The sequence below is a fragment of the Eretmochelys imbricata genome, chromosome 8, assembly GCF_965152235.1.
Source record: "Eretmochelys imbricata isolate rEreImb1 chromosome 8, rEreImb1.hap1, whole genome shotgun sequence".
NCBI lineage: Eukaryota > Metazoa > Chordata > Testudines > Cheloniidae > Eretmochelys > Eretmochelys imbricata.
The window spans coordinates 84836935-84864410 of NC_135579.1; the positions used below are offsets into that span (position 1 = coordinate 84836935).

The following is a 27476-nucleotide window of genomic DNA, read 5'->3' on the forward strand; positions in this document are numbered from 1 at the left end:
TATATAGAACCTTCCCCCACATATACACCTTCCCTTCCACCTTCTCCCATATACAGCCCATCCCTTTGCACTGTGGATAGTTTTGCTCTCAGGGGGACCTCTGGTAGTGAGGTGCGTCAGGATTTGCCCTTTAATCATCAAACTCTTCCTGGAGCAAGACTCTTGGATGAAATGGAGCCTTCTGTTTAGCTGGTAAATATCTCTATCCCTTTATTTAAACCTCATATGCAATAAGGCTGAGAGCCTATATACCCCTACACTCAATCTTACAACTGCAGGAACTATTCTCCATCCCTTTACACTGTCTATTAATTTAGAAAAAAAGAGAAGGAGAAACCTGGAAAGAAATCAAAACAAGAAACAGATATGAAGAAAGAGAGAGTTATGGTAGCTGGCCGGGCTCTCAACAAATGTAAGTTGTAGTCACTAGTTCAGCAGGTACTGTCAGGGCAGTCATGTCATTGAGAGTTACTTACTAGGTGCCTGCTATATGTGATCTGCCTGCATCCCTGCTAAAGAATGATTGTGTTTGCCGTGTGAGTGTTAGCGGCACCGGGGTTTTATGTCAACATTGCCACTGGGAGCGAGCCTCCTAGCCTATGCAGACAGACTCAAGCCAATTTGGCTCCAGCTTCTATAAATAGAAGTGTAGAGGTTGCAGCTAGGACTGCAGTTCCTGCTTTCAAGGCCCCCTGATCTCCTGGGCTGAACTCAGGCTAGCCTGAGCGCTGTCTGAGTCTCAACTTCTACATGGCTATTTTTAGTGTCTTTGCTTCAGCAGAGCTAGTGCCAATCTGTCTACCCAACTGGGAGGCTGCTCCCAGCTGCAGTGTACACATACACTTACACATACCCACCCAGCTCAGGTGTAAACCACTACTATACTGGAGCGAGAGTTTTCTGAGTGTGGTTGGGACTTAGGTTAGGGGCAACACTCAAGTAAGAACTTGAGTTAACTTTGCACTGAAGACAAGCACTCTCTGATTCAGCAAAGCACTGGTGCATGTACCCAAAACTAAGGACATGTTTACATACTTTGATGAAATGGGGTCACTTTGAGGCAGTGGTTCTTAACTTATTTACCATTGTGGGCTGTGTATGCAGCTCTTTATGTGTTATATTGGCTGCATCCACACAATATATATACTATGTCTATGGCCCTGAGGATGTCACATGGGCTGCAGCTGTATGCTAATTCGGCTGCAAACAGCCCATGGGCCACTGGTTGAGAACCACTGCTCTGAGCGAACATCTTATCCCAACACATAGGGGTATCAATCCTTACTAACTGAGGCAGGAGGAAGGCATACCTCCCCTCTCACCCCCAACCCCATGTTCAGGGCCGGATTAACTCTCCTGTGGGCCTGGGGCTACTAGATTTTGTGGGGCCCCTGTATACAAGTATTTTTCCTAATTTAAAACAAAATGATCACAATTATGGCATCGAAGCTATTAACGCTATACTCAACTTGCCTCTTAATTAACATAAAGCCATTGTGTGGTTACATTTCAGTCTTAAAACATGTAGAATATAGTAAAGTTAATTCAAAATAGCCGACTTCTTATCTTAGAACAACTGTTATATGAGCTTCTGGGAAGGAGTTTGGGTGCAGGAGGGGGCTCCAGGCTGGGGTAGAGGGTTGGGGTGCAGGAGAGGGTGAGGGGTGCGGGCTCTGGGATGGAGTTTGGTGCAGAAGGGGATTCTGACCTGGGGCAGGGTGTTGGGGTGCAGGAGGGGCTGTGAGGTGCAGGCTCCATCCAGAAGGCGCTTACCACAGCTAGCTCCCAGATGGCATTGCAGCAGGGCTCAGGCAGGCTGCCTGTCTGCCATAGCCCCATGCTGCTCCCGGAAGTGGTTGGCTGCTGGCATGTCTCTGTGCGCTCCTGGGAGAAAGGGGGACAGCGTGTCTCTGTGCACTGCGTGCACCCACAGGCACCACCCCAGCAGCTACCATTGGCTGGTTCCAGGCCAATGGGAGCTGCGGGGACAGTGCTGGGGGCGGGGGCAGCACAAGGAGCCACCTTTCCCCCTTGCCAGGGGTCACAGACACATGCCAGCAGCTGGCTGCTTCTGGGAGCGGCATGGGGCCATGGCATGTAGGCAGCCTGCCTGAGTCCTGCTGTACCGCTGGACTTTTAGCGGCACGGAGACCGCGATCGACTGGCAGAGACTCCAGGATCGACCAGTTGATTGCGATCGGCGGGGTGGTGACCACTGAATTGTATATAATTACAAATTCATTTTTGCAGGGGCTCCCCTTAGTCTGAGGCCCCTGGCTGCAGTCCCTAAAGCCCCTGTGTTAATCTGGCCCTGTCCACGTTCTGGGCCTCTCTCTTTTGAGAGAAAAGTTCTTCACATTGCCAGATAAACCTGCCCTAGGCCTAAACTAAATTCAGATTTTTGGAGCAGGAATTCAGCCCTTCTCTAACTTTTCCATTTTCTTACCATTAAAGGTGGTTACGCTCTGAAAAGTGACTTTATAAATGGTATAGGGCTCCATGTTTACTGTCTCACTGATATTCAGACTAGCCTTGCTCAGTTTACTTGTAACGGACACATAGACAACCTTTTTAATTGGGGGGAAGCAGAATTAAAGGACACATCAGACTGGAGAACAAATTGCAGCAACTGCACTTTTGCATGATATCAGGTTGGAAGTGAACATGTTGAAGACGAAGTGGATGTGGAATAAGCATTGTGTAGAAGGAATCATCACTGTAAATGGGAAAGAAATCAAGGCGGCCAACAAATACATTTATCTGAGTGAGCAGCTGAGCAGAGACAACTCATTCGAAGGGGAATGCAGTAGGAGGTAAAAGGTGGGGTGGGCAAGTTTCAACAAAATAAAGGCGTCTCTAATGGATGATGAACTGTCCATGAAGAAAAGAAAAGAACTGTTTAACTCCATGGTTCTGTCAGCAATGATATACAGAGCAGAAAGCTGGTCAGTAACGAAAGCGGAGGAAGAAAAACTTGCTGTCACCCAGAGAGCAATGGAAAGGAGAATGTGTAAGACATCGCTCTGTGATCATATACTGAATGAGGAGATCAGAACGTGTACAGAGATGACTGATGTAGTGCAGGCAATATACAATGCAAAGCGAAGATGGGCGGGTCATGTAGTCCGCAGGCAAGACAATAGGTGGACAACCCGCAACAGTGACTGGATTCCCAGTGACCGCCGGGCAGACCAAAAACGCGCTGGGCCAATCCCATGACAAAACTCTGGCCAGAAATTGAAAGAACGTGCCTGCAACAAAGTAGAATGGTGTGGCATCGACTTCCATTTGTGCAGGGACGGACAAGGACAAGCCGGACAAAGGTGACATAGGTGAGAATTAAAAATAAAATAATATCTGTTGAATATCTGTTCATGCTCCTTCTACCTCTCCAGACACAGCTGTCCGACTTGTGGTAAGACACAACCTGGCCTTCCCAGACACGCATCAGCATGAGGGGAAAGGACAGCTCCATCATGGCATAACAATCTGGATGCATCCAATGAAGTACACTGTAGCTCAAGAAAGCTTAGGCTCAAATAAATTTGTTAGTCTCTAAGGTGCCACAAGTCCTCCTTTTCTTTTTGCGAATACACACTAACACGGCTGCTACTCTGAAAACTGGAGAGGAAACTTTCCAAGGGCCACTTGCCAAAGGCTCAAGCAACAAACTGCTGGTGAGTTCGGCATAGTTTCTATGCGTGGCAAAAGGTCTGAAGAAACAGTCTGGCCCTGTGGACACCACACAGCTCGCAAATCTTTCCCAGAGGCGCTCTTCCGACGGGGACACCGCTCCTTGCTGTCCTCAGCCGAACCGCTTCACCCCGATCAGCAGCTCAGCTTCCAGCCTCCACCCGAGAAGCCCGATGGGCTTTTTGTAACTTCCATCCTGCTAGTGCAACCTCCCGCGCCCTACAAGGTGCGTTCAAGTTACGCCGCTACCTTCCTGTCCTCGCTCCCCCGAGGGAAGGCCCCGCAGCCCTGCTCAGGAGTTGCCAAAGTTCTGGTGGCAGCAGGAGCCAGGCTGCGGTAGAAGTTAGGGAGGCTGCTTTTTGCGGGGGGGGGGGGGGCGTGCGGCGCTCCCCGGGCCCCCTGCGCGGTGCTGCTGCATTGGGGGGGGGGGCGCTGCGCGCGGAGTGGAGGTCCGCGCGCTGCAGGAGGTGTCACACGCAGCCCCCCCCCCCCCCCCCGCCTTTGGAAGGCCAGCCCGGGTTGGCTCCCTCGGAGCACACACAGCTCCCCCGGCTCCCTTGCGCCTGCCTGCCGCTGCCGAGACGCCGCCCCCGCGGATTCGGCGCAGTGGCTGCTTGGCGCCCAGACGGGACCAGAGGGGTCAGCGTTGGGCGCAGGAGCTGGGACACGAGCGGCGGCGGCGGCAGCAGAGCGGAGCCCAGCGCCAGGCTGCCCGGCCGCCGCTGCCTCCGATGCCATCGCAGCAACAAAGAGCGCGCTGAGGAGCCGGGAAGAGGCGCGGAGGGCAGCGGGCGAAGATGGCCAGGAAGGGGGGAGCCTCCGCCTCTCCCTACGGTAAGCAACCCCCCGCTCCCCCGCCGGGAAAGGGGCGCCGGGCTGAGCGGGCGCTCGGAGCATGGGGATGGGGCGAGCCGGAGCCTCCGTCTGGCCTGTTTAAATCGCGGCTCCAGCAAGTGAACAGCCGCCGCCGACGCCGCAAGAGTTTGTTTCCCTCGGCAGCTCCCGGGGGCTGGGCCCCCTCGGCGCCCCCCGCCCGCAGCGAAGGGGCTGGGGCTCTCCTGCCTGCCCCTGGCGCGGGGGGCAAAGGGGCTTGGGAGCAGCTCCCTCCCCGCGGCTGGGGGGGGGGGGGGGCTTGTTGCAGCCTCCTCGGGGAGGTGGGAAAGTTGGGGCTCGGTGGGCGCAGGGCTGCGGGCGAGCGGGGGCCAGAACTCTTCGGAAAGCCGCCTCTGCTCCCCGGGGCCGGAGCAGGTGCATCGCCGGCTCTGGGGGGTTTGTCTGGGGCGCAGCGGTCCGAGCGTCTGCTGCAGGGAGCTGGGCAGGGGCAGGTGGCCTGGGGCAGGGGCAGATGCCCTCGGGCGGCGGTGCAGGGTGCTCAGTTTAGGGGGGATCCAGAGCCCGAGATTGGGCGGCGGGGGAGGGGGTTGGCTTTGGGGCAGGTGGTGTGCTGGGGAGGGGAGCATGGGGCTGGGGCTGGAGCATTGGATTCGGGTTGGAGTGGTGGGCGCGTGTGGACAATATTTTGGAGCTGGGGGTGCGGGGTTGTGCACACAGGGTAGGGGTGAGGGGGGTGCGATTCGGGGTGCAGAGGTAGGAGGATTCCGGGGGTGCGGATACAGGGCGCTGGCACTGGGCGGCTTCGCAGTGCTCTGATTTGGGGCATAGGGGAGTTCTGGACAGGAGGATGCTGTGGTTGGGGGTGCAGAGCCTGGAGCCGGTGTACTGGGACTCAGCGAGCCGCTTGTCTCCTTGCCCGAGTCCTGCCAGCCGAAACGTCGCTTCCTCCAGCAGAAGGTCACCGGGGGGCACAACTTTATCTCCGTGCTTGAACGCTGCTTTAATTGCTCCTGAGTAGCTAATTCATTTGCGGCAGAAGAGAAGGTTTAGCAGGCTCCTTAATCTCTTTAAAGGCGTCTCCATAAAACCAAGTGCAGTTTTCCTGTTCCAATTATGCATGAGATTTCCATGGCAAAATATTTCCCTCTTTAATCTGCAGAATGAGCAGAAGCCTCTTAGAAACAAGCCTCCTTTTCTCTGCATCCCAGCAGGCTGTTTATACTCAGAGATCATTTACAGGAAGGGACATACATGGAAAATAAAACTCTTGCTTTGGTGTAACATGCATATTGTGTGACATGGCTATAACTCAGAAAACCCAATTTTATGATTTACCTTTGTGGACTAAAACTTTATAACTATATCTGTTTAATCAAAAATTGACAATTTGAGTTATTTACACTGAGGCCCTGAAGGACCACAGCTGGTTATTTTTCCTTCAGGGAAGTGAATGGTAGCCTGAACAAGCACCTGATCCATTAGTGCTTCCCCAGTAGTGGGTGTTTTGCCTGAGAAAGGTTTGCAGGATGAGTCTAAGCAAACCAAGGAATTCTTTGCAGAAAGGGTGATATAAACAAACCTCTCAGGGGGAAAACCCTCACCAGAAATCATAGAACGTCGGGGAAGAAATTTATGTTTCCAAAATATTGACTAATACCGCTGAAGTTATTTAACTCCCCATAGAGCCTGATCCAGAGAAGTCAATAGTTTTGCAGTTAACTTCAGTGGTAATAGTCTCCAATGCATAGAAAAGCAGATAGAACACTCATCTGAAGGATCACAGAAACAGAGTATTTAGATGTGGGAAAACAGCTGGTAGATAGAATTCATACTCCTGTAAGTGCAGCATATAATTCCCTCGCTTGTAATCAGGAAAGCTCCGCTTTGAAAATAAATGGAAAGAAGACTTGGAAACTGTATTGTGTTATCACACAACATTGTTTTAGCTTCATTTTAAAAACATGTTACTTTGGAACATCTGCAGTACTTTAGCATGATACTACTACCTGTATTTATACGGAAAAATGCATTTGGAAAAATGTCTTGTATTTCAACTTGTAATTTTTCAGAACTACAAATTGAAATATAATAACGAGAATATTTGCTGTTTTAGCAGTTTCACATTCATCATAATTTTTTCTTTTTTTCTCTCTCTGTTTGCATGTGCTTATTTTCTTAGAGGTAGTATGAAGCATGTGCCTCCTAAGGAGTCATCAGAAATAATTACTTTAAACTTATAGGGTATGTCTACATTACGGAATAAGGTCGAATTTATAGAAGTCGTTTTTTTAGAAATTGGTTTTATATATTCGAGTGTGTGTCCCCCCACAGAAAATGCTCTAAGTGCATTAAGTGCATTGACTCGGCGGCGTGCTTCCACAGTACCGAGGCTAGAGTCGACTTCCGGAGCATTGCACTATGGATAGCTATCCCACAGTTCCCGCAGTCTCTGCTGCCCATTGGAATTCTGGGTTGAGATCCCAATGCCTGATGGGGCTAAAACATTGTCGTGGGTGGTTCTGGGTACATATCGTCAGGCCCCCCTTCCCTCCCTCCCTCCGTGAAAGCAAGGGCAGACAATTGTTTCGCGCCTTTTTTCCTGAGTTACCTGTGCAGACGCCATACCACGGCAAGCATGGAGCCCGCTCAGGTAACCGTCACCGTATGTCTCCTGAGTGCTGGCAGAAGCGGTACGGCATTGCTACACAGTAGCAGCAACCCATTGCCTTGTGGCAGCTGATGGTGCAATACGACTGGTAGCCGTCCTCGTCTTGTCCGAGGTGCTCCTGGCCACGTCGGCTGGGAGCGCCTGGGCAGACATGGGCGCAGGGACTAAATTTGGAGTGACTTGACCAGGTCATTCTCTTTAGTCCTGCAGTCAGTCCTATTGAACCGTCTTATGGTGAGCAGGCAGGCGATACGGATTGCTAGCAGTCGTACTGTACCATCTTCTGCCGGGCAGGCAAGAGATGAGGATGGCTAGCAGTCGTATTGTACCATCTTCTGCCGGGCACGCAAGAGATGAGGATGGCTAGCAGTCCTACTGCACCATCTTCTGCTGAGCAGCCATGAGATGTGGATGGCATGCAGTCCTTCTGCACCATCTGCTGCCAGCCAAAGATGTAAAAGATAGATGGAGTGGATCAAAACAAGAAATAGACCAGTTTTGTTTTGTACTCATTTGCCTCCTCCCCCGTCTAGGGGACTCATTCTTCTAGGTCACACTGCAGTCACTCACAGAGAAGGTGCAGCGAAGTAAATCTAGCCATGTATCAATCAGAGGCCAGGCTAACCTCCTTGTTCCAATAAGAACAATAACTTAGGTGCACCATTTCTTATTGGAACCCTCCGTGAAGTCCTGCCTGAAATACTCCTTGATGTAAAGACACCCCCTTTGTTGATTTTAGCTCCCTGAAGCCAACCCTGTAAGCCGTGTCGTCAGTCGCCCCTCCCTCCTTCAGAGCAACGGCAGACAATCGTTCCGCGCCTTTTTTCTGTGCGGACGCCATACCAAGGCAAGCATGGAGGCCGCTCAGCTCACTTTGGCAATTAGGAGCACATTAAACACCACACGCATTATCCAGCAGTATATGCAGCACCAGAACCTGACAAAGCGATACCGGGCGAGGAGGCGATGTCAGCGCGGTCACATGAGTGATCAGGACATGGACACGGATTTCTCTGAAAGCATGGGTCCTGCCAATGCATGTATCATGGTGCTAATGGGGCAGGTTCATGCTGTGGAATGCCAATTCTGGGCTCGGGAAACAAGCACAGACTGGTGGGACCGCATAGTGTTGCAGGTCTGGGACGATTCCCAGTGGCTGCGAAACTTTCGCATGCGTAAGGGCACTTTCATGGAACTTTGTGACTTGCTTTCCCCTGCCCTGAGGCGCATGAATACCAAGATGAGAGCAGCCCTCACAGTTGAGAAGCGAGTGGTGATAGCCCTGTGGAAGCTTGCAACGCCAGACAGCTACCGGTCAGTTGGGAATCAATTTGGAGTGAGCAAATCTACTGTGGGGGCTGCTGTGATGCAAGTAGCCCACGCAATCAAAGATCTGCTGATATCAAGGGTAGTGACCCTGGGAAATGCGCAGGTCATAGTGGATGGCTTTGCTGCAATGGGATTCCCTAACTGTGGTGGGGCCATAGACGGAACCCATATCCCTATCTTGGCACCGGAGCACCAAGCTGCCAAGTACATAAACCGCAAGGGGTACTTTTCAGTAGTGCTGCAAGCTCTGGTGGATCACAAGGGACGTTTCACCAACATCAACATGGGATGGCCGGGAAAGGTACATGATGCTCGCATCTTCAGGAACTCTGGTCTGTTTCAAAAGCTGCAGGAAGGGACTTTATTCCCAGACCAGAAAATAACTGTTGGGGTTGTTGAAATGCCTATATGTATCCTTGGGGACCCAGCCTACCCCTTCATGCCATGGCTCATGAAGCCGTACACAGGCAGCCTGGACAGTAGTCAGGAGCTGTTCAACTACAGGCTGAGCAAGTGCAGAATGGTGGTAGAATGTGCATTTGGATGTTTAAAGGCGCGCTGGCGCAGTTTACTGACTTGCTTAGACCTCAGCGAAACCAATATTCCCACTGTTATTACTGCTTGCTGTGTGCTCCACAATATCTGTGAGAGTAAGGGGGAGACGTTTATGGCGGGGTGGGAGGTTGAGGCAAATCGCCTGGCTGCTGGTTACGCGCAGCCAGACACCAGGGTGGTTAGAAGAGCACAGGAGGGTGCGGTACGCATCAGAGAAGCTTTGAAAACCAGTTTCATGACTGGCCAGGCTACGGTGTGAAAGTTCTGTTTGTTTCTCCTTGATGAACCCCCCCGCCCCTTGGTTCACTCTACTTCCCTGTAAGCTAACCACCCGCCCCTCCTCTCTTCGATCACCGCTTGCAGAGGCAGTAAACTCATTGTTGCTTCACGTTCATGCATTCTTTATTCATTCATCACACAAATAGGGGGATGACTACCAAGGTAGCCCAGGAGGGGTGGTGGAGGAGGGAAGGAAAATGCCATACAGCACTTTAAAAGTTTACAACTTTAAAATTTATTGAATGCCAACCTTCTTTTTTTGGGGCAATCCTCTGTGGCGGAGTGGCTGGTTGGCCGGTGGCCCCCCCCCACCGCGTTCTTGGGCGTCTGGGTGTGGAGGCTATGGAACTTGGGGAGGAGGGCGGTTGGTTACACAGGGGCTGTAGTGGCAGTCTGTGCTGCAGCTGCCTTTGCTGCAGCTCAACCATACACTGTAGCATACTGGTTTGGTCCTCCAGCAGCCTCAGCATTGAATCCTGCCTCCTCTCATCACACTGCCGCCACATTTGAGCTTCAGCCCTGTCTTCAGCCCACCACCTCTCCTCCCGGTCATTTTGTGCTTTCCTGCACTCTGACATTATTTGCCTCTATGCATTCATCTGTGCTCTGTCAGTGTGGGAGGACAGCATGAGCTCGGAGAACATTTCATCTCGAGTGCGTTTTTTTTTCCTTTCTAAGCTTCACTAGCCTCTGGGAAGGAGAAGATCCTGTGATCATTGAAACACATGCAGCTGGTGGAGAAAAAAAAAGGGACAGCGATATATAAAAAGACACATTTTATAAAACAGTGGCTACACTCTTTCAGGGTAAACTGTGCTGTTAACATTAAATACATAGCACATGTGCTTTCGTTGCAAGGTCGCATTTTGCCTCCCCCCACCGCGTGGCTACCCCCTCAACCGTCCCCCCTCCCTGTGGCTAACAGCGGGGAACATTTCTGTTTAGCCACAGGCAAACAGCCCAGCAGGAATGGGCTCCTCTGAGTGTCCCCTGAAGAAAAGCACTCTATTTCAACCAGGTGACCATGAATGATATCTCACTCTCCTGAGGATAACACAGAGAGATAAAGAACGGATGTTGTCTGAAAGCCAGCAAACATACACTGCAATGCTTTGTTGTACAATGATTCCCGAGTACGTGTTACTGGCCTGGAGTGGTAAAGTGTCCTACCATGAAGGACGCAATAAGGCTGCCCTCCCCAGAAACCTTTTGCAAAGGCTTTGGGAGTACATCCAGGAGAGCCGCGAATGCCAGGGCAAAGTAATCCTTTCACATGCTTGCTTTTAAACCATGTATAGTATTTTAAAAGGTACACTCACCGGAGGTCCCTTCTCCACCTGCTGGGTCCAGGAGGCAGCCTTGGGTGGTTTCGGGGGGTACTGGCTCCAGGTCCAGGGTGAGAAACAGTTCCTGGCTGTCGGGAAAACCGGTTTCTCCGCTTGCTTGCTGTGAGCTATCTACAACCTCATCATCATCATCATCTTCTTTGTCCCCAAAACCTGCTTCCGTATTGCCTCCATCTCCGTTGAAGGAGTCAAACAACACAGCTGGGGTAGTGGTGGCTGAACCCCCTAAAATGGCAAGCAGCTGCTCATAGAAGCAGCATGTTTGGGGCTCTGACCCGGAGCGGCTGTTCGCCTCTCTAATTTTCTGGTAGGCTTGCCTCAGCTCCTTCAGTTTCACGCGGCACTGCTTCGGGTCCCTGTTATGGCCTCTGTCCTTCATGCCCTGGGAGATTTTGACAAAGGTTTTGGCATTTCGAAAACTGGAATGGAGTTCTGATAGCACGGATTCCTCTCCCCATACAGCGATCAGATCCCGTACCTCCCGTTCAGTCCATGCTGGAGCTCTTTTGCGATTCTGGGACTCCATCATGGTCACCTCTGCTGATGAGCTCTGCATGGTCACCTGCAGCTTGCCACGCTGGCCAAACAGGAAATGAGATTCAAAAGTTCACGGTTCTTTTCCTGTCTACCTGGCCATCTGAGTTGAGAGTGCATCTGAGTTGAGAGTGCTGTCCAGAGCGGTCACAATGGAGCACTCTGGGATAGCTCCCGGAGGCCAATACCGTCAAATTGTGTCCACAGTACCCCAAATTCGAGCCAGCAAAGCCGATTTAAGCGCTAATCCACTTGTCAGGGCTGGAGTAAGGAAATCGATTTTAAGAGCCCTTTAAGTCGAAATAAAGGGCTTCATCGTGTGGACGGGTGCAGGTTTACATCGATTTAATGCTGCTAAATTTGACCTAAAGTCCTAGTGTAGACCAGGGCATAGTGAAGCAAAGCAAGTTTGAATTAATCTTTCTACCTTACTGGCCTTATACTATGAAATAGTGCAAAACCTTCTAAATTCAGGATCTGCAACACTGTATTCTTCTACATGAAATTGCTATAATAGTCACTCATCATCTCAATTGTTTTTTCTGACTCTGCTAATAGTTGGCTATTTACCTGCCCATTAATATTTTTTTGAAGGATTAGGTGCCCTTAGCCTCTCTTCTTGGAACCCTACTTCACCAGACCACTGTTGGTTTTATTATTTTATAAATGACAGAGGCAAACCTTTCTCAAAAGCTTAAATCCATTGACTTCTGGCATCAATTGAATGCCTTAAAAGAGATATCTTAAGTCAGATTCCTGGCTGACAGCAGACTGCAGGCTCCCTGGACAGCTTATTAGCTGTCTCCTTCTCCCTCTGAGCTAACACGTTCTCTAACTGATGATGGGTTACTAGATTTGGAATGGCTGGTGGAAAACCAAGATACTGGACAGTGTCTGGATGGCTATTGGAGTGAACATAGCTTGATAAAAGGCTTTAGTAAACATGCAGACTTTTTTTTGGGTGGGATTGGGGTCATCCTCTTCTAAAAAATACAGTACATCTTTTTAGCCATATTGTTTCTCTACATGCACATGAAGGGACTATAAGATCATCCTTGGAAGCAAGCTGCTTATTAGCTTTCTAAATCCAGGTAATAGGATTCATTCTTCCCTAGAAGAGCTGTAAGCTTGCGACAGAGAAATGTGGTTTCTTGCCCCCAGAATGGAGAAAATAGGAATGGTTTATCAAGAACAGTGATGCTGACTTTATCAAGGCTCTCTCTCCAGCAGAGATTTTTTTCAGTGTGAAAGGGAAATACCTGTTCCCTCAGGAAAAAAAATAAAAATCTTTCAGTTGCTATCTTCCAGTGGAAAGATATCAAGATGAAATGGAATACAATTTTTCCATGTGTAAAACAGCAATTACCTGCCTGCGGGGCCCCTTCCCCCCATGCTTTGGTCTGGTGTTGGTTCATCTCATAGAGAAGATTGCCACTGAAAGTGGAAAACAAAGAAATTCCTGAACACTTGCTTTCCCATCATAGCTTAATACTGAGTTTTTAAAAAACAAAACAATGAGAGAGCTTTTATTTTTATAATAAATCACTCACATCTGTCACTTGACTAATTCTTGTTCTTGTTGAAACCAATGGCAGAACTCCCATTGACCTCAGTGGTGCAGGAGTAGGCCATTAGCAATGCCAAAATCATGTGTTTGTGCCGTCACAGTTATTTCCATAGTAACTAATAGTGAAATAAACCTTAGATTGTAACATCACGGAAGAAATGGTCTGGGGGAGGAGGATACAGAATTTAAAAAATCTTGTTTCAGACAATATTTTCGTAAGTAGCATTGATGAGAGGACATACATACATATATATATATATATATATATATATGCCAATCTTTATTATTTTCAATTCACCTTGAGTTAGTACTCCCTTTTTTTTTTTTTACATCTGCAAATGGCAGGGAGCAAGTCCTCTGAGGCAGTGACTGTTGTCTTTGTTATTTGTTTGTAGCCTAGCTCAACGTGTCCTTGATTGAGGTTCTTAGGTACAATCATAATGCAAATAAATATTAATAATAATTTAGATTGGTTAGATATGTAAAATCTGCTTGTTTCTCTACATCAGTCACCTAAATTGCACTTTCAAAGTGCCTGTGCAGTTGTGTCTCAGAAACTGCAGGTGCAAAACGAGACACCACTATTTAAAAATATGCATCAAAATTACGGTTCAATAAACATCACCCTGTAGAATCTTACCTCTTAGATCAGGGGTGGGCAAACTTTTTGGCCCGAGGGCCACATCGGAGTTGCAAAACTATATGGAGGGCTGGGTAGGGAAGGCTGTGCCTCCCCAAACAGCCTGGCCCCTGCCCCCATCTGTCCCCTCCCACTTCCCGCCCCCTGACTGCCCCCCTCAGAATCCCTGACCCATCCAACCCCCCCCCCACTCCTTGTCCCCTGACCTCCCTCCTGGGACCCCCACCCCTAACTGCCCCCCAGGACCCCACCCCCATCCAACCTCTCCTTCTCCCTGTACCCTGACTGCCCCTACCCCTATCCACACCCCCGACCCCTCACAGGCCCCTTGGGACTCCCACGCCTATCCAACCACCCCCTGTCCCCTGACCACCCCCCCCAAAACCTCCACCCCATCCAACTGCCCCCTGCTCCCTGCCCCCTGACGGCCCCCCCCCAGGACCCCTTGCTCCCCGCCCACTTACCATGCCGGAGCCAGCCACGCTGCTGCGCTGCCCGGCAAGAGCGGCAGCCCAGAGCGCTGGCAGCGTGGCACGCTGAGGCTGCAGGGGATGGGGGGGAGCGGGGGAGGGGCTGGGGGCTAGCCTCCCTGGCCGGGAGCTCAGGGGCCGGGCAGGATGGTCCCGCAGGCCGGATGTGGCCCGTGGGCCGTAGTGTGCCCACCTCTGTCTTAGATCATCTAGTCCATTTCCCTGCCAATGTTAAAGTGATCCTATTGTACATTTACTAATCTTTCCCCTGGTTTTAGAGTTCCAAAGACTAATAGACATCACTATCGTTACTTTTTCTTGAGAGTCAGACTACATATTCTCTTAAATTTCATCCCATTACTAGTAATACCTATGTACTAAAACAATTCTTCTCCCTTTGTGGTATTTACACTTCAACAGGCAGGTGGCAGGCACTTCAGGGCTGAATCTCCCATCATCTCTTAATTCATTGGCCAAATTCAGATATGGTATAAGTGAGCACAATTCCACTAACTTCAATGGATTTGAACCTTGTAAATTATCTAAATTTGGTCCATTTTATCTAGGGCTTCCACTGTGTATGGTATGTCAGATAAATCAATAACTCTTTGGACACCACTGCAGTACATAAGTACAAAGGGTTCAGGTATGACTGAATTTTTCTGATTTGTATTGACTTAATAGAGGTTATTCACCGTGGAATAAACTTGGGAGGTGGGAGAAGAGAATTCAAAAGGTAGCAACTTACTTTGTGTACTGTTGTTTAATTAGTTTTTTATTGCAGATATTTCTTTTTGAATAAGAACTTTCTCCCTTAGTACCTCACTTCATATTCTGTTTGATGCTTTGGTGAAGTCTTGATCCTGCATGTGTTAACATTTCTTTCTCTTACTATCAAAATGAATTTAGGCATTTAAACTTCACTGTAGGATCAAACAGGGGGAGCATATGGCTTTTGAGGACACAAACGTTTGTTCAAACTGTCATTTATTTTATCATTAATAACAGTAGCAAGGAAAATTATGAAAAAAACACATGAAAGGTAACTAGATCCAAGACTTAATGTAACTTTTTATTGTTTTTTCCCCACTATGAAATTCTATGTTGAAGAATCTAAGGCTTGGTCTACATGGGGGGAAAGGGGGGAGATCGATCTAAGATACGCAACTTCAGCTATGAGAATAGCGTAGCTGAAGTCAATGTATCTTAGATCGACTTAGAATCACTTACTTCGTGTCCTCGCTGCGCGGGATCAACGGCTGCCGCTCCCCCGTCGACTCCGCTTCTGCCTCTCGCCCTGGTGGCATTCTGGAGTCGACAGCAGAGCGGGGATCGATTTATTGCATCTACACTAGATGCGATAGATCGATCACTACCCAACGATCCGGCAGGTAGTGTAGATGTAGCTTAAATGTTATTTTAGCATAATTATTTTTGGGTAGGAACATGAAAACATTATGTAATAAATACAATCATATTAAATAATTATTTGGTATCTTTGCTTATGTGTTACAAACTTTATTCATTGTATGAGGTAATTATAAGCAACCATTTAAAGCTATATACACATATATATTTGCAAATCCATTTAATACTAAAATGTCTGATCTGAGTACCATCTAGTGAGACTTACATTTATAGTAATCATTCAAAGAAGAGGAAATAAGTTGCAGACTTTAAGTGCCTTATTTTCAGCTATAACTTGTGTTTCAGAGAAATTAGGAAAGATAACTTTACATTTGTACATAACTGCTTCCTCTTGGAATCTTTCAAGAGAGAAATAACCACATGGCAAATGCTGTTAAATTTAGTGGACTGAAATATTTTGATGATTCTTGGCAGAGAAATACTCCCGAAACCAAATCCTCATCTGGTGTAAATCAGAGTAGCTTCATTGAAGTTTTGCCTCCAGGTCTTCATACATGTTGTGAGCAGCTAATATCCAGAGATGTGTCTGTCTTTTCCTGCACTTGAAGTAACGTCGAAAGAAAGATTAAAAAGCAATCCAAGGAAAAATTATCGCTAGGCTGCATCGTTAGCAGACATGGCATTACTGTAACATAATATTTAAAAAAGGAGTACTTGTGGCACCTTAGAGATTATCAAATTTATTTGAGCATAAGCTTTTGTGAGCTACAGCTCACTTCATCGAATGCATTCAGTGGAAAATATAGTGGGGAGATTTATATTCACAGAGAAGCAAATACTCACCAGCAACCACACAACAGAACCACTAACCCAGGAACCTATCCTTGCAACAAAGCCCTTTGCCAACTGTGTCCACATATCTATTCAGGGGACACCATCATAGGGCCTAATCACATCAGCCACACTATCAAAGGCTCGTTCACCTGCACATCCACCAATGTGATCTATGCCATCATGTGCCAGCAATGCCCCTCTGCCATGTACATTGGTCAAACTGGACAGTCTCTACGTAAAAGAATAAATGGACACAAATCAGACGTCAAGAATTATGACATTCAAAAACCAGTTGGAGAACACTTCAATCTCTCTGGTCACTCGATTACAGACCTAAAAGTTGCAATTCTTCAACAAAAAAACTTCGAAAACAGACTCCAACAAGAGACTGCTGAATTGGAATTAATTTGCAAACTGGATACAATTAACTTAGGCTTGAATAGAGACTGGGAGTGGATGGGTCATTACACAAAGTAAAACTATTTCCCCATGTTTATTCCCCCCCTCTACCCCGCACTGTTCCTCAGATGTTCTTGTCAACTGCTGGAACTGGCCCACCTTGATTCACTGCAAAAGGTTCCCCCCCTCCCCCGCCCCACTCTCCTGCTGGTAATAGCTCACCTTAAGTGATCACTCTCGTTACAGTGTGTATGGTAACACCCATTGTTTCATGTTCTCTATGTATATAAATCTCCCCACTGTATTTTCCACTGAATGCATCCGATGAAGTGAGCTGTAGCTCACGAAAGCTTATGCTCAAATAAATTTGTTAGTCTCTAAGGTGCCACAAGTACTCCTTTTCTTTTTGCGAATACAGACTAACATGGCTGCTACTCTGAAACCTGTCATAATATTTAAAACAGACTGCTCACTAATTCTTAACAGGGGAACTTTTCTATACAGTCCTGCTAATTCTCATTGGCCAATATTGTTTATGAAATGCCCAGGAAATGCCATTTTGGTTGCAGAGTCAGGTGGTAAAGTCAGAACTGTGCTACTGTTGGACCTGGTCTTACTCCCATTGAAGCCAATGACAAAATTCCCATTGATTAAAATGGGACCAGATTAGATCCATATTTCTCTCTTTTTGGGAGGGAAGATCATAAAGAAGGATTTTTGGTGAGTTTTTGATTTAACACCATAGAGTTGGTTTCAACAGTAATGAGAAAATACTTTTTTGTTTTTGTTTGTGTCCTGTGCAATCTTAGTTCAGTTCGCGACAATTTTGTTAACGTTTTCAGATTCCATAACTTTAAAACTTTTCTGAATTTTACCAAGTCTGTCGATTACCCTGGGATGAGTCATGCTATGTGACACTTCAGGAAGATAGTTATGTTTGGGAAATTGCAGGGAGGGAATAGAAAATTGGACTCCTAGTATGGTATCATCAACTATTGAGCAGCTACTGCTACTCTGTAATGCTTTTGATAAATGGCTAGGGGCTTACTCATCTTAATTCAGTGGGGAGGGGGGAAGGATAGGGGAAAGGAGGTATATGTCGACATTTGTATGTCCACCTTGTTCAAAAGCATTACAATTTACATCAAAGTTCTGTTATTTTTTGGAGAAAAAATGTTCTGTTCCTAGCTGACCATGTGTTTTTTATTATATACATTATCCATGTCTCTCTATGAATTCAACAATTAACCTGATCCATGCCTCTAAATGAGAGAGTTGTAGACAGTGAAAGTTCTCACAATAGGAGGAAATATGGCTACAAAATTAATATAGAAAAGTGGGAGAATACATGAAAGGAGTAATAACAGTTTAACACGTGCCTAGGCAGTATCGTGAATTAGTGTACTAGACTTTCACCTCTGTGATGAAACTTTGGACAGTCAGAAATGAAACTCTGATTTCCGATTGCAGTTTTGCCTATTTAAGAAATAAACCCACCACAAAGTTGTGATATCTGCTCAGGAGAGTTTCTAGACTGGATTTATGGTGGTGTTGCAGTGCAGGTCATAATTAAGGTGCATATGGCAGAGCTATGCGGGGACCCTCACACAGCACCTGCCCACACAATACATGGCTCTAGCTGGAAGTTACTATCATTTCAGCTTCATAAGCATTAAATAAACTCTCACATTGGGGAAAAAAATCACAAGGCCATAAATTATATCGGATGTGGGTTTGCTGATCCTTAAAATTAACATGAGTAAGATCCCTATCTGCTATAAGTATGAGAAATGCTTAATCTCAGAACAGGATTAGGCCCTAGATTAGGAGACTGACCCCCTAATTAAAACCAATTAACTATTAGCCGGCTGCAAATTCTGAGAGTTCTCATTAATTTTCTTGTGCCATGACTGTGTATCTGACAAATCTATTACTTAGACTATGGAAATTCTACCCTTAGTTTGTTTTCTTGTGCTTATGTATTCCAAAGTATAGAAGTATGTAGCATCATTCACTGGATAATCTACATTGTCTAGAAAGATTTAAGAATTAAATACCAGTTTTTCATGTTTTGTGTTACAGTTTTGTGGCTCAAATTTGCACCCCTTACAGTCAATAGGGAATTGTGTCAGAGGCTTCAGTGAGAGCAGGATTAGGCTCTCGATTATCCTATTTTTTCCTCACATGAGTTAAATTAAATGATAGTATTGAAAAAGACAAAATTAAAGAGACAAATCCCTCACAGAACTGTGTGAGATTAGACAGAATGGATTGCAATTGCTTTTTAGAGAGATTAGTCTATTGTGTAAATATGTATTTCAGGACTGTTAAAAGAATAGATTATGTAAATATATATTTAAGGACTTTAAAAATCCATCATATTGACAGAGCCTACTATAATAGGGTATCATGTAAATATGTGTCTAGGGAATTTTAAAGACATGTATTGTTACACTATTGTGAATATATGTATTTAGGATTTTTATTTTTTAAAAACACAGATTATTTACCCAACAGAACATAGAAACTTTTTCAAAGGCAATATTGTTTATCATGTAAATGCATAGTGAGGGCAATTTTTGAAACTTTGGTTACTTGATAACTGTAACCTTTTTAGTCTATTGGGCAATTGCGATATTTCAGGAATTTTTGTGTCACTGTCAGTGGTATTTTCATGGCCTTTATGGATACTCATTATGGCCCTGATCTTGTAAATGGTTAAACACGTTGATAACTTTACTCACATGAATTTTCCCATAAACTTCAATGAGACAACATCCCTGAGTAAAGCTATGCATGTATGTAAGTGTTTGTAAGATCCGGGTTCAAAAGAGTTCTTGATATGGTACAAATAATAGCCTAAATAACTTATTTGCCACATCAGACAGCAAACCTCTTAAGGCCAAATCCTGTTAGCTTTATTTATGACAGCAAGTTTGTTCATCTTGTTCACACAGATATCCCAGCTGAAGTCAGTGTGACATCTGATGGACCAAATCTTAAGAAGCACTAAGTATTGGATTAGGTCCCATGTAAGTAAGGAAAAAGGATTTGGCTCATATTGCAGAACTTATAATGAGCCCAAATGGATGTTTTGTTTTATTTACTATTGTTTCTTGAGCCAAATTTCTTATGCTAAATTTCAGCCCAGATAAGTCATAAAAATTCTATGTGAAAACAACTTGGGGCTGATTCTGCCACCTTTGCTCAGACTGAGTAGTGAGCGCTTTACAAGCAGTCCCAATGGGGCCATTCACAGAGTAAAGCTACTACCCAAACTGAAAAAGGGTGGCAGACTCTGAACCCCTGGAAACTTGGAATTCCAAGTGAAAAAGCAGATAAAAACATCATTACAATACACTTGCCTCAAAATACAGGTAATGCACAATTCAGCTGTAGTGGCTTATTTGTTGCTTAGTGATTTGTCTCACCAGAGTAAGCACAACCCCACTGAAAGATCTCCAACAAGAAAAGAGGGTAATGAGCTAGATTACTTTCTGATGGAACAGACTTGTGTCAGAACTTGTTATACTAACATGCAGGTGTTAATACATATTGGGGAGGAAAAATTGAATTCTCCCCTCCAAAATACTATTTAATTGTGATATACTGAAACAACAATCTAATATCTTTACTCCCATTCAGGTCTGATACATAGATTGGAGCAGTTGCTCTCCCTGCACACTCTCCATATCAGTGTGGGTACAGATGATGTCACCACTCTGGAGGAAATTAACAAAATTGCAGCCTAAATGCAGCAGGCTCAGGCCTGCTGCATCTAATAGAACTCCTTGTATGATTAGCTCTTTGTATGGCATGTTTCAGCCTACAGTGGCGGTCTTTCTCTGAGCTGTATCCCTCTGAATTTAAGGGAGTATACAGAAATGTCACCAGAGACATAACTGTAGCAGAGTTATAGTTAGTGCTGTGTTAATAACCCAGTGGATTAATGGCAGTTCTGTCAAGCTTGGTGAATCCTTCCATTTAGCAATAGCTTGATTGTTCTCCCTATACTCTTTTCTTAACCTCCAGCTGATATTTCTCAACAAGACTGTTAAACCATTTATAGATCAACTCCTAGTGAATGAATCAGCATTTTGTTTGTTTGTTTGTTTGCAACAATATGATCACTTTTACTAGTCAAGCCAATACAAGGAAACATACAAACAGATGTAATGACTGCCACTCAGACCAATATGATGATGATGCAGTAGTGTGACTTAGAGCCTGACTGATTACTACTTGGCATGATTTTACTGTCTGCACTGTTGATGTGGCCGTGATGATCCCAGGATATTAGAGGGACAAGGTGAGTGAGGTAATATCTTTCATTGGAAGTTGATGAGCGAGGCAAGCAGAAGAGCTCTGTGTAGCTTGAAAGCTAACCTCTCTCACCAACAGAAGTTGGTCCTATAAAATGTATTACTTCACCCACCTTGTCTCGCTACGATTTTACTGTGGTATACAGCTAGCTGTGGTCCACTCCTAGATCGTACATCGATATCTTTGTTTCCTGTTTTCAAAACCAGATACACATTAAAATGTAAAATAAAAAACAGCCCTGCCTCTCACCCTCTCGCACTCATACATGCAGTGTACTTGTGTTGTATATCTTTAGAAGCCTGTTGGAAATCTCAAGACAGATGAGGTGGCTCATTCATACAATGCACAGGGTGAAACTGACAGTGCATGGTATATGCATTTCTTCTATGTGAAACAGGCATTAAAAGAAGAATCACCTTTTTCCAGAATCGGTTTCTCCAGATAGATGTAAGAGTCCTTAGATTTTACTTTTAAAATGAGGGAATGAGTCCTCTGAACACTGTTTCTGGATTTGTGCTGGAAATGGCCCACCTTGATTATCATGCACATTGTAGGGAGAGTGGTCACTTTGGATAAGCTATTACTAGCAGGAGAGTGAGTTTGTGTGTGTGTGTTTTGGCGGGGGGGGGGGGGGAGGGTGAGAAAACCTGGATTTGTGCTGGAAATGGCCCACCTTGATTATCATACACATTGTAAAGAGAGTGGTCACTTTGGATGGGCTATTACCATCAGGAGAGTGAGTTTGTGGGGGGGGGGGGCGGAGGGTCAGAAAACCTGGATTTGTGCTGGAAATGGCCCAACTTGATTATCATACACATTGTAAGGAGAGTGATCACTTTAGATAAGCTATTGCCAGCAGGAGAATGGGGTGGGAGGAGGTCTTGTTTCATGGTCTCTGTGTATATAATGTCTTCTGCAGTTTCCACAGTGTGCATCCGATGAAGTGAGCTGTAGCTCACGAAAGCTTATGCTCAAATAAATTGGTTAGTCTCTAAGGTGCCACAAGTACTCCTTTTCTTTTTGCGAATACAGACTAACACGGCTGTTACTCTGAAATCTATCTTTCCCTTTTATTTTTTCTTTTGCCCATATCTCATAAGGCGCCACTTAACAGCAATTCTGTTCTAAACAGAAGAGGGCTGGATAGTCGTCTCTTCAAAGTCCATCAGCTCAGCTCTCTGTATGGGGAGGACTGCTAGAGTGAGGCTCTCCCTCTCAGAGCCTGAGCTGCCTGGCTTCAATAGCTTTCCTTGCCCCAGCCAGAGTGAGAAAAAGGGTTAAGCGCTGGACATCAGAACTCTGATTCTGTGTGAAGCAGTGTGTTTTGTTACCACTAGACCACTGGACTGGCTTGCTGCTTAAAAAAAAACCAACCACACCACTGAAAGAGAAAAGAGGAAGTGGGATCATAAATCCTCATACAAATGGAATGCAGTCACTGTGCCATAAGGATGCATCTTCAGTAATAGTTGTGGATTTGTCTCATTTACCTCTTCTGTTATCAGATTTAAATACATGGAAGGCAGTGCTCATGCATTTCTAGGAAGCCAAGGTTTTGAAGCTGGATTTATGTGTGGCTCAGGTCTTGTGTCATGGCTGCACTATTGTCTGCCTTCCACACCTAGCATTGCTAATAGTTTCAAAATGGAAGAGTGCACTACTCTACTTGGGAAATGGATAAAGCACATTTTTTTCAGACACAGAGAGTGTTTTCTTCTTATCAGTGTCACTACAGATGCAACATGTTTTCCCACCAAGCTTTTGCAAAGTTTTGCATTGAAGACCTTGTCCTGTGAAGCAGTTGATATGGTTTTAGCCCTAATGTCTTTTCAGTTTTCCTTTGCTGCTTATCTTTTGTTTTTGTGTTCTGTTGCAAACATGCATTCTTAGAAATAATAATACGTAGCATTTAGATGCTGTTTTCATGTTTAAACACACTGGCCAGACTCTGATCTTGGTTTCACTGGTGTAAATCTGGAATTACTCTCTTGCATGACTCTAGATTTACACCAGTCTAACTGAGGTCAGAATCTGGCTAATTATCTGGTTAATCTGAGGTGAGAGCAGGGGTTTGGGAAACAGGAGAGTAGATTCTTTGTTCTTTGGATTTCTGAGTGTAGGTTTCCCGTCTGGTAATGTCGGGAGAGGAATATTTACCAAACTTTGTAAAATCAAGGAGGTCTGTGGAGGAAAGGTGCTGTGTACAGTAAATGCAAAACATTGTGGGTAGGTTTTCAAAAATGTTCAACATTGGCCTAACTCTGCTCCCATTGAAGTCAATGATAAAACTCCCATTGACTTCAATGGGAGCAGCGTTAGGCTAATGATGAGAGATTCTGAAAATCCCACCCAATGTATATAGCTCATATGAAACCACCCACTTCTCAGTTATATTTCTATATACATACAATGTAGCATCTGTGTATTAAGCTCTTGCTCATACAGCTGCTTTCAGTTCAGCCAACTCTGTTATTATAGCCCTAATGCTCTAAACCAGTGGTTCTTAACCTTTACTGCAGCCCGCACCCCTTTGGTTCTCAAAATATGTTCTTGCACCCCTTATCAAAAATCAAAATATGTTCTTGCACCCCTTATCAGAAATTGTTGAAGTAGGTCAGTTCTTTAAACCTAGATATATTTTTTTGTTTGTATATTACAGTAATCGTTACAAAATGTATAATGTTAATAAATACATAGGTTTGATGAAACAAAGTAGTTGTATATACGTGCTTGTAATTAATTTGTGTTTTCGATGATTTACTTTCTAAAAAAATCTGGCATGTCTTGCACCCCCAGAAAGGGTATCTCGCACCCCCAGGGGGTACGTGCACCCCAGGTTAAGAATCATTGCTCTAAATAGTTCAAGAGCCCAGGAATGTGAAAAAAATCACATTACCTAGACATTTTTCTGAGCAAATCTTGGTTTTAAATTTAATTCTCACTCAAGGTTTGTTTTAATGGTACCTTCCTAAAAATGAGAGGCTGTTGGTTGCAGTAGTTTTGGTCCTCTGTAAAATAAATTGTATAGCCTTAGCAAAAGTCCAAACTTGCACCATCTTCAATGGAACTCCTACATGTCCCTTTGGCTGTGAGCTAAGAGCCTGTTACCAATATTGTCACAACAACAACAAATGGCTTTGAACACTGAGAATACCTAATGACTAATTAAAACATTTTGCAACATGCTTACTGGCCATATATAGCAAACATTCAGAATGAAATCCTGCATGATAGCTGTTGTTGGAAATGTAGGGTATCAATTACTTTTTCAGAAACAGTGCACAGTTCATGGATGCTTGTACCTCAAGACAGGTTTAGAGATAAAATAATTTGTTTTGTTTATGATAGGTAATTATAGCCCTTTTGTTTGATACTATTTTGAACTAATATACTCAATTTAGTTGGCGTGCTGAACATCTCTTTCCAGTACTTTATTTCTGTTATTGTGTTACTGTTAGTAAGCAAAACACTGGCTAGTTTCATGGTGGTCTGAACAAAATCCCAGGATTATGAGTGTTATGCAGGGGAAGTGTCTTTTGCTAGTTATAAGAAAAGGAGTACTTGTGGCACCTTAGAGACTAACCAATTTATTTGAGCCTAAGCTTTCGTGAGCTACAGCTCAGGGTAACCTATTTCCCCTTGTTTTTTCCCAGCCCCCCCTCCCCCGACGTTCTTGTTAAACCCTGGAATTGTGCTGAAAATGACCCACCTTGATTATCATACACATTGTAAGGAGAGTGGTCACTTTACATAAGCTATTACCAGCAGGAGAGTGGGGTGGGGGGAGGTATTTTTTCATGCTTTGTGTGTATAAAAGATCTTCTACACTTTCCACAGTATGCATCCGATGAAGTGAGCTGTAGCTCACGAAAGCTTATGCTCAAATAAATTGGTTAGTCTCTAAGGTGCCACAAGTACTCCTTTTCTTTTTGCGAATACAGACTAACACGGCTGTTACTCTGAAACCTGTCATTGTGCTAGTTATGAATCTGGATGTGGTGAAGTAGAATGAAAAGTCTGAATTGTTTTAGTGCATTATGATGTGGAAGTTGCAGTTCTCTTTATAATGAACTTCAGCTTCTAATAGAGTTATCCTGTGGAGAAAAACTTGGCTTCACTTATGTAAGGGGTCTACTGAAGACCCACATCTGCTGGGGTATCTACAAGACTAACTGGTAAACAATGACAAGGCTGAGGGATGCTTAAGGACAGTCGATATATCTTTCTACTTTAAAAAAGAGAGAACCCATTTTCAGGACATGGCCAATGATCACCATCTGGCTATTTTACTTGTATGTTGTACCCTTTACTTCTCTCCTCTGTCCCTCTCCTTGTTTTGCCTTTTTAGAATATACGCTTTTTGCAGCAGGGATTGTGCCTTCTCTTGTGTTTGTACAGTGACCAGCAGATTATAGATGCTATTGGAAACAAATAACAAATACTACAATCAGATATGAAATGTGGTTTGTTACAATAAATTGGCTTAAAATGGCAAAAGCAAGTGCTGAATTACAGCATGGAGGTGCTGCTGATTCAAGAAAAGTTGTTTTGAATAGACACCGAGGGCTAGACTGTGGCATTTAACCACAGTTCTGCATTGGTGCAGTCATACTGCCTTAGGGGGAGATCCAAGAGGGATGAGGCCTTGAGGGAGTTCTCTTACCACCTCACCAGGGCAAAGGACAATCTGGTCCTAAGGTTTTAACTGAGGACAACTGTAACTAGATTTGAGCATCTCACCTATGAAAATGCAAACCTGTGCAAGAAAACAAACAAAACTGCCTCATAAATAACCCACCTGTTCCATGAAACATTTCAGCTATAAAGTCCATATGACACTCTTTTTGTTGCCTGTTGTGTCATGTGTGCTGATGCCTCCTGGATCGGAAGCTGCTACGGGATGAGGCCATTTCAATCCTTATGCCACTATGCAGATAAATAATGTCAAAACTGGAATGGACAGTATTTCTTGGAGATGGCTAAGGACAGGGAGGAATTAAGTTTGTCTATTCTGCAGTGTGTTTCTGCCAGTCCAGTTCCCAGTATTTTCTAGCCTTTTTGTTTTCATTAGTTAACTGGCTTGCTTTCCTCCACGATAGCCAGTTATGTGTCCTTATGCTTCAGTAGAAAGCATGTAGAGTAGCAAACACAGGGCTCTCATAGACAAATGTGGGTTGATTATGCTGCTTGCTCTTGTAATCAAATCATGCTCAGTAATCTATCTTCACTTGGATATTGAAGCACTCCATTTGCTGTGCACTCACTCCTGAAGTGTAAAGGCACATAGCCATCCACAGCTGCTCAACAGTGAGTGTCTGTTTCCTCCTGTTGCTCTGGTACCTGTTCCAGAGACAGGCAAACATATAAAAGCAATTGGCTAGAGTATATTAATTGCGTGGTTTTTTTCCTATCTGGATATTATGCTAAAAAACACATGGGAGCCTGAGTATGCTTGATGGAGACTGTTATCCTAATACAATCAAAACAGAAGCATTGATCAGGATAACATAGATTGAATTGATTTAGAACCATTAAAACACTTAAGCCTGTGAGGTGGGTGATTAGTCTGTCTCTGATGTTATCGGCAGTCTGGGTTTAAGGAAACATGATTATTCCTGTGCTTTTAGAAGTGAACACTAACTCTGTTCTCCAATTCTTTACCTGTTTTATTTGTGTTACAGCAAAGGCTAACCAAAGCATAACATCTGATTTAGGCAATGCAGTGGATTGGTGGTTCCTAAACTTGATCATACCATGGCCAGACATCAGCCACAAGCAACTGGTCTCCCTTAGCTGAACTGCAAATTCTTTTGCACTGGTTCTCATGCTACTTCAGAGAAGGTGCTGCAGGAACTGGCACCGAGGTACATTGTATATTTTTGCTGTAGGAGCTGGTGCTAAAATGGCTGAGGAAAATCTTCGTGGGAGAAGGAGAGAATAGGACCATGATCGCTTAGATAAAGGAATGTGACCTCCTTCAGGGTCATGGCTCACTACAGGCTAAGAACTGCTACACTGAAAAAAAGCAAACTAAGCGAGATGAGGTAATAATCGTATGCATGCCCTTTCTAAGGTTTCGGGATTACATATGATAAGTGATATTTCTAATAAATAGATAATGGGAAAGACTGAAGTTCACCAGAACCCACAAAGCCACCTCTTTCCCTGTCCAGAGTGGTGATTTCAGTCCACCTAATCCGAATAAATCACTCCTGTGCAATGCTCCACAGAAAGGTGAAAACCTGCAAGGTCCTTGCCAGAATACCAGACGGGGGAAGTTCCTGCAGAACTTCAGATTTAGCGATCAGTTTAATCCTGTAACAAGATTCAACATTATTAACCATCTAATCACACAAACTTCTAGATGCCATTAGTATCTAAGAAATGGCCTTCTTGTCTTCCTTCCATTGCATCCCTATAAAATGTATTTTGCCTTACCTCCATGGGCAATGGATTCCAAACACCAATTGATTGGGGCAAAAAGACCCCCTGTAAATTTAACCTAAACATTTGTTTTAATTTGCTGGTACGTCCATTTGTTGTTTCCTGTCATTGTTCAATATGAATATGTTGGTACCAAGTCTTTTGTGGTCCCCTTCTAAGTAGTTTATTCATTGCAAGAAAGCTTTTATCTTGC

General features: G+C 44.9%; 1 protein-coding gene across 2 annotated transcripts in view; it reads left to right on the forward strand.

Moving 5' to 3' along the window:
* The first annotated feature begins 4338 nt into the window (after nt 1-4338).
* SLC44A5 (solute carrier family 44 member 5) overlaps nt 4339-27476 on the forward strand; it is a 190217-nt gene continuing 167079 nt past the window's right edge. For both annotated transcript variants that reach the window (XM_077823568.1, XM_077823570.1), the window contains exon 1: nt 4339-4527. In XM_077823568.1, the coding sequence (XP_077679694.1) occupies nt 4491-4527 (37 nt within the window). In that variant the 5' untranslated portion in view covers nt 4339-4490. The remainder of the gene's footprint in view (nt 4528-27476) is intronic.